Below are 8,316 nucleotides of genomic sequence, written 5' to 3' on the forward strand. Positions count from 1 at the left end.
AATTATATATGACTTGTTAGCAGCATGCACTATAAAGGCATTTCAATTATATCAATACAAAACAATTTATACAGCTGAATGATTCTGCAGTACTCTTAGAATTAAGACCTATTGTGGGCATTCCTATTTGCCAACAGTCGAAAGTCTGTCACAAATGCTTTCATATAGAACCTGATCGAACTCAATGTTCGACGATGGTTGAATGTACACAATAGACGCTTATTAAAATTCATCTAACAATGTGACAAATTTATTTTTTAGTCTTGACAATTAACTTTTGGCGTTCTAATAATGAAGGTAATTCTTGTACTTTTCTGAAATAAAGATAAATAAAAACTTGCAATAAATGGTTTAATACGAATTTGAAATAATAATAATAATGGAAATACAAACACTATAAAAATCTTTGATTTTTTTTTTTTATCAGACTGATTCCATTGACCGGAACATTCGGTCACAGACCAATGAGTACGATGTTACTCTTATACTTTCGTCTTTGTTTCTTTTTAAACATATTCGAGTTACCAAATATAAATATGATATAAATATAAGTGTGTGTATGAAGGGGAGGGGAATTGCATGGGTTAGACCGTGTATATTTTAAAAATGTGGTTACTTGTGCAATATTTTGTTTTTGGTAATTTGTTCAAATGTTAGTATATTATGTTGGGTAAATTAACCTCCTTACGGGTAACATATATTTAATTTTAGACTCGTCCTGGTTATGTATAAAACAATGACATCATGACGTTAAGCAGACAACAGGCAATCAATAGATCATTCAAAACTTAAATAAAAATGTTTTGTGCACAGGCAGATTTAGAGGGGCCCCCTCTTTTGTGGAAAACAATTGGTTGGTTATATAGGGAATCACTGAAGCATGACGGGAGTTGGCCCCCTCTTAGGCAGTCAGTGGGACCCAACTTATGAAAGTTTCTAGATCCGCCACTGTTGTCAGCATGATTGTAACTTTGTATGACAGTGTGGATGTTTGTTCTTTCATCGCTGTATTCTTTTGCGTTAAGCAATATATTTCTATTTTACCAGTATTTTCAATTATTCACTATTTTTAATGTCGTATCATTGCATTATTCCCTATTCATAGTTGTATTTATCTATTAGTGTCTATTCTTTAGTTTCTTATCCATACTTCTATGCTCATATATGCTAGAATATGCTCATTATCATATTATGTATGTCAAAGTCAGTCCCTCTTGTAAGAACTATAAGAAAAAGCATTGAACGAACTGCTTACTCAACAGTTTTATTTACACGATAAGTTGCTCCTTACTGGAAATCCACTTTCTTAAGAAAAAGTCTTCGAACTTATAAGAATTACTATAAAGACTTACTTTTGCAATATGCAGCAGTGTTTCTTCCGTATCCGTTAGGTGATCTGGAAGGTGCTTGTCGGCACTTACAAAAAGCTGCGCACAATGTTTTTGAAGGTCCTGTGATAAGAAAATGATAGAATTATATGACATTTCATTTTAAAATATATCTATTTTGTAAATAAGGGATGGTAGATAAAATGAAGCATGTGAATTGTGATCAGAGTTCATTAGCAACATTTGCTTCCAAACACATTACAAATTGTTGACGAAATTTTCTATGATTTTTATGTTCATATATATGTAGGACTCAAATCTATGGCGGGTTCCAAATCTATGGCAAATGTGACGTTAAAAACGCCAAACAACTCAAATCTATGGCAGATTTTATTTTTCTCCAAATCTATGGCAGTTTGGGGAAAAGAATAACATACAACGTCACAATTGAATAACGCCATCTTACATCTTCGCAGCCGCTAACGATTGCAGAACCCATAGATTTGAACACAATTCAAGTAAGTTAAAGGTATTTTCCTGAGAACAATTTGCGGGTGGTTTAAAGGAAGATGTGACCTATTATCCCGAAGAGGGACAAAACGTGCTGTACCGGTCGCTGTCCGAGATGAATACGGGCACCGCTATTTTCAGTACCGCATATTTTAGAAAAGAAGTTTTAGTAGTACTTAGTTTACTGTCTACGACTGGCACAGTTGGTAGAATGAAAGATAAAATAATCGGATACAAACTTGATTCAAATCGTCATCAAATAATAAAGAAGTATTAACGATATCGCTGAAATAAATATTGTTTGAAAATTCAAACCGTTCATTTTTATTTGTTACTTTTTTATATTTTTTTTTTAATAAAAAGCGGCCTTTTTGTTTGCTAAATGACTTATTAGTTGGTTTAATGAATGGGTTAAACAGGTACCATGAACAGATTAAAAAATGTTATTTTTTATTTTACAGATCACATCATTTTCATCTTGAAGTCGGTATTAAGGTATATGAATTTATCTTTTTTCTTTTCTTTTTTTTTTGGGGGGGGAGACCATTATGGAATGTTTATTTAACAACTGTTGCCCGTTGTCGTACATTTCAACTTGCTTAAGACAAATGATTGGTTGAAAATGTACTGCATTGTTTTCCGTTTGCACAATATTTGCCATAGATTTGGAAACAACAAAAATCTGCCATAGTTTAGGATATTACAAAACTTGCCATAGATTTGAAGAAAACAAAATCTGCCATAGATTTGAGATGACATGACGTCACATTTACCATAGATTAGGAATCTGCCATAGATTTGGAACCCATCATAGATTTGAGTCCTACATATATAAAAGACATATACTAGTTAGTTATTTAGTAAATTTGAAGAATAAAAAAACAAAACTAGAGGCTCTAAAGAGCCTGTGGTGTCGCTCACCTTGGTCAATGTGAATATTAAACAAAGGAAGAAGATGGATTCATGACAAAATTGTGTTTTGGTGATGGTGATGTGTTTGTACATCTTACTTTACTAAACAGTATTGCTGCTTACAATTATCTCTATCTATAATGAACTTGGCCCAGTAGTTTCAGTGGAAAATGTTAATAAAAATTTACAAATTTTATGAAAATTGTTAAAAATTGACTATAAAGGACAATAACTCCTAAGGGAGTCAATTGACCATTTCGGTCATGTTGACTTATTTGTAAATCTTACATTGCTGAACATTATTGCTGTGTACAGTTCATCTTTATCTATAATAATATTCAAGATAATAACCTAAAATAGCAAAATTTCCTGAAAATTACTGATTCAGGGGCAGCAACCCAACAACGGGTTGTCCGATTCATCTGAAAATATCAGGGCAGATAGATCTTGACCTGATAAACAATTTTACTCCTTGTTAGATTTGCTCTAAATGCTTTAGTTTTTGAGTTATGGCGGCCATCTTGGTTGGTTGGCCGGGTCACCGGACATATTTTCTAAACTAGATACCCCAATGATGATTGTGGCCAAGTTTGGTTTAATTTGGCCCAGTAGTTTCAGAGGAGAAGATTTTTGTAAAAGTTAACGACGACGGACGACGGACGACGGACGACGGACGACGGACGACGGACGCCAAATGATAGAAAAAGCTCACTTGGCCCTGTGGGCCAGGTGAGATAAAAATGTATTCCGTAAAATGTAAGCTTATTAATCAAAAAGACATATGTTGTATAGTAACACTAAATACATTGTATTTGCACAGGAATTAATTTGCCTACTTGAGGGGTTTTACAAAGTAAAGTTAACACCATTCAAGGATAAATTTTAAGCAGGGGGTTAAACGTGTGTTTCCGCTGTGTGCTTATTTAAAAAAAAAGGAAAACAAGAAAAAGGCGAAATATACCGAAGGAACCTGCAAAGTAGAAAACAAACTGACAACTCTAAGGCAAAAATCCAACAACTCTAGCGTAATGTTTCTATAAGATTACGAATTTCATCTCCCTAAATAACAACAGTATCGAATGAAGAATGAGTACTATATATGTCAGTTCTTTTTCCAGTCTGTATCGCATACCTTTTATCGCATACCCCGTATTGCTATTCCCATATAGCATACTAAAAGTAGCTAGACCCGTATAGCATAGCTAAACCCGTATCGCATAGCTTAACCCGTATCACATACCGGGCATGACGTCATATATCGAATAACGTCAAAGTTTAATCCATGACGTTCAGTTGCTGTATTTCCTGGCATGATACGAAATGTATTCTCATTTAGTTTGAATTTTAGAAAAACAATACTTTCTACAGGAAATGGGTATTTTTTAAATTGATTCAGACCAAAGATTTTCATTTGATCAAAATACTCATGATAACATCATCACCTTTTAATGTGCTAAGAAGTACATTTATCATTATAATGGAAATGTGACCTACCGAATTAGACTATTTACCGGATTTGTTATCATATAAGCAACACGGAGGGTGCCACATGTCTAATTTTTTACATTTTTTTTTTTAATTTTCATAGACAATGTTATATTTATTTAGGTGAAATTTATTATGATTATGATTACAAACATGTATGTGGGGCCAGAATCTTCATTTGTTATGTGTGACAAGACAATATTATTTGTTTTCATATAAATGAGGCGAGCCAAGTCCCACCTCACAATTATTGCCCCTAATATATCGCGAATCTGTTTTTGTTAAAAAAATGATAAACATATCAATACATGGCAAAACACTCGGGACTGATAGGTGTTTCTTCCGGTGATACAACATGCGATACGGATTTTGCCATGTATTATTCTGTGTATAATAATTAATAGACACGTATTGATATTATACCTGTCATACAAGAGGGTTTAAACCATCGTTATTCTTAATTCTGTACAAGTCAGAAATATGACAGTGTTTATTTTCTTTCGTTCGGTAGATGATATAGTTAATGGTTTGAATTTGTCAGGTTTTATATACTTACCACCTTTTACAATCGACGTTTCAGAATATATTGCATCCTGGGTAATATTTTTTTAAAGTGAACACCAAAAGGTCGTGATTAGTTCAAAATGTAATAAACAAATGAAATTCAACCAATGACGTGACGTTATTTTCTTTCTGGGGTACGAACAATGAGATTACGCACGGTTTTTCAGATTCTGAAACGGCGAATTCACCTTTGAGCTAGGTATGTGTGTCAAATACTCATATACTTACTGCATTCATATTCTGCATAGTATGATATTGACTTAACATGGTAGGAGCAATAGTGATTGAAGGCGGGTCTTTTCCCGAACAGCCTATTATCCACCTTTGCTGTACATTGTTTTTTATAGTCACAATTTTCTCTAGCGTTTTTCAGAACTTGACCAGTATTAGCTTGACACGATGGGTGACCATTGAATCTTTTATTACTCGGATGACAAGGTATGTTTCCATATTGTGCATTTTGAATTTTCAGAAAATAGTTTTCATTGCAGTAAAGTCTTATGGTATGTTTATTGCAAAACCTCTGCCAATAATTTATTCTCCATGCTGAAATATATATGGAATTTCTGAATTATCAGTTAATTGAAGGCACGGAATTGCAGTATATATTATGTGTTGTGTATTGCAAAATCTCGGACATAAATTAATTTCCAATGCTGAATTTTAATTCGAACTTTTGGTCGGTTCAACTATTTTAAGGTGTGAAAATGGTCGGAGTTGCAGTATGGTTGATTTAGTTTATGTGATGTTAATTACAAAACCTTTGCCAATAACATGAATAACTTATTGACTATGCTGTCAAATTGCATTTTGTTTAGGTTGATCGGTAAGTAGTCAGCATTACATTGGAGCCCTGTGTGTATATTGCAAAACTTCTGTTTATGATATTCCCCATGCTAAAATATAAATAAGAATATTTGCCTGTATAAGACTTTATATGCAGTAAGGAAAATCGTCGGCAATGAAAAATTGAAAAGATGTGCGAAGTTCAAAGTTATGTTTAAGAAATAAAATCTGTTAACATCACTCGTAATTCTTTTTTGAAAATATCGATATGGTACAGGAAAAAATGTATAAAAGAGTAGTAAGAAGTATCATTTATACGTTAACTTAGTAATAATACATACCTAATCCGATTACGGAATAGAATATAGCGTTCAAAACATGTATTTACTTACCTTTACATTTCCTGAGGCATTCTGTAAAAGAAATACAAAATCACTATATAAAAAATGTATTGAATAACAACATGTAAGTATGTTTCCAACTCGAAATACTGTGTAATGCATCTATAGATATATAATCAATATAGACCCTAAACAATGTTAATCTGACAATTTCTCGCTTGCCACAGATGCATATTGAAAGTATTTATTTTCTTTTTTCTGTTTTCGTTTCAGCTTAAGGATGTTCGCTTGTCATGTTTTCGGATTTTTGTCAGATTTTTTACTCCTCTGGTTTTATCCATTTGAATGCTTTAACATTTTTTGCCAATTTTCCCCTTTTCCTTTTATAACTTAAACTTGTCAATGATAAAGCTATGAAAAGTCAAGAGTGAACATTTTCCCGCCAAAATTTCAATAGCTAATATCTCAAAACCAAGCACATTTACCTTTATTAACCCCCTATCAGTTTATACTTGTGTTGAACAGCTTATTATTTAGAAACAAGTTAGTAGCGAACTCCCTTAATACACGACATGTATAAGTGAGATGAGAGTTATATAATTATAGATTTGTTTTTCTAATATTTTTTTTTTTTTGTGTTTATGCTGTTGTTTATAATTGTTTGTCAACTGTCCGAGATAAATAGTGACTAAGTCGAGATTTCGAAAAACTATTCTATGGCCGCGTGCGTGTTCAACGTTTTTTCACATCGCTATGCTTTTATATATTAGAAGACTCCAGTTTTAGTGGCGGGTATTTGTTGGGTTTTTTAACTAAATTTCAGAATTTCGCAGAATAATGCAAATGGAATAATATTTCTTATCATTCATAAAAAAATGGCCGTAAAACAAGGTTCAACTCACTATTTGTTCTTAAAATGTCCTGTACCAAGTTAGGAAAATGGCAGTTGTTATCTGATAGTTCCTTTCTGAGTGTTTTGCATTGGTTTGTAACCCGGATTTTTTTCTCTTGGTCGATTTATGACTTTCGAACAACGGCATACTACTTGCTTTTATTTATATAAGTAAATGAGAGAGAAACTAGGTATTTAATCGTTAGAAGATTTCATTGAGCTGCTTTTTTATTGCCAAATTCTATATCCCCTCTTCTGAATACGAATGATGCTAGAATATGTCAGAAGAAAGGAAGACTTCTCAAACAGTACGTACATTGTGACAATTCATGATCGCATGAATTAAGTACATTGTACTTACCTAGATGTCCAAATCTATGGCCAAAGCTACTTTCTCTACCATACTGCCCGTTACCTTGTCCACCATACGACGAGTAACTGTGTCCACCATAAGGAGAGTAAATGTGTCCACTATTGTGGACTTTTACACGTGCATCATACGGGTAGAAATTATTTCCACCATTTGAAGAGTAACCATAATTATACCGATTACGTGCATAGGAAGGAGGATCACCGTGCTGCTCGTTTAGATCGGCATCACTAATTGGAACATTACCTCTGCTTCCAAAGACCACAACAAACACAACAGGGAGATAGAAAAGTTTCATTCTTCCTTTATGGGAATGTACTTTAAATGCTCACTTGGCAAAAGTTGATAAAGTACTTATATACTAGTAATGGATTTCTATTGACCTATACGTGTAAAATTGTGGTTGGTTAATTTTCATACGTTCTGTTTACTGAACTGTAATATTTCCGATGTAAATTGAGAAAAGCCATACAGATACAAAATTGTACATGGAAACATATGGGTGTTAATAATGTTCTGGCAGATCTGTCCGATTGAAATTCAAATATTGATACAACCTGATCGAACTTTTTAATCTGATAGAAACAAATAAAAATAGATGACAGCGTACGTCCATAACTTTTTAATGCATAATCCTATCGAAATTATAACCACCATTAATTGCAATAAATGGATTTTGTAAAATCATATCTCTTATATCTAAACATTTGCTAAAGGAGAAGTACATTAAGCTAGTGTAAACCATTCAAACAGCAAAAACCAACGGTCTAATCTATATAAAACACGAGAAACGCTTATGAACCACATAAACAAACGACAAATACTGAATGTACAGGGTTTTTTTTCACGGTCAGATCATCTACATACTGAATTGTTGATAAAGCTACTGAAATGTACTGAATTGACAGTAATGAATTTACCATATTCATATCATCTGAATTTTGACTGATTTTGTAGCTGACAAAGTGGAATGTATTTAACTCAGCCATACGACGACCTTTGCTAGTTTCATTTGGTTTCTTGTTGAGAGTTGTCTCAATGGTAATCATATTACATTTTGTGATAGACTAAACAGTTTATTTTTCTATTTCGATGATATTAAGATCATAATATATATAAAAAAAAAAC

General features: G+C 32.9%; 1 protein-coding gene across 1 annotated transcript; it reads right to left on the bottom strand.

The window, feature by feature from the left end:
- Window positions 1-234: 234 nt before the first annotated feature.
- LOC139495984 (uncharacterized) lies at window positions 235-7,554 on the bottom strand. Its single transcript, XM_071284413.1, has 5 exons — window positions 7,180-7,554; window positions 5,978-5,998; window positions 5,028-5,345; window positions 1,353-1,451; window positions 235-314 (listed from the first exon to the last, which is right to left on the bottom strand). The coding sequence occupies exons 1-5, from the start codon at window positions 7,484-7,486 to the stop codon at window positions 286-288; spliced, it is 774 nt and encodes a 257-aa protein (XP_071140514.1). The 5' UTR covers window positions 7,487-7,554; the 3' UTR covers window positions 235-285.
- Window positions 7,555-8,316: the final 762 nt, after the last annotated feature.

Source organism: Mytilus edulis, chromosome 11 (genome assembly GCF_963676685.1).
Source record: "Mytilus edulis chromosome 11, xbMytEdul2.2, whole genome shotgun sequence".
Lineage (NCBI taxonomy): Eukaryota > Metazoa > Mollusca > Bivalvia > Mytilida > Mytilidae > Mytilus > Mytilus edulis.

What these genes read in the sequence shown, in the direction of transcription:
- LOC139495984 (XM_071284413.1), bottom strand. Translation starts at nt 7,486, where the DNA reads ATGAAACTTTTCTATCTCCCTGTTGTGTTTGTTGTGGTCTTTGGAAGC. An exon ending in CCATAGATTTGGACATCTAG is followed by an intron (nt 5,999 to 7,179) that starts GTAAGTACAATG and finishes TTTCTTTTACAG; the next exon opens with AATGCCTCAGGAAATGTAAA. An exon ending in CACTGCTGCATATTGCAAAA is followed by an intron (nt 315 to 1,352) that starts GTAAGTCTTTAT and finishes TCTTTATTTCAG; the next exon opens with AAAAGTACAAGAATTACCTT.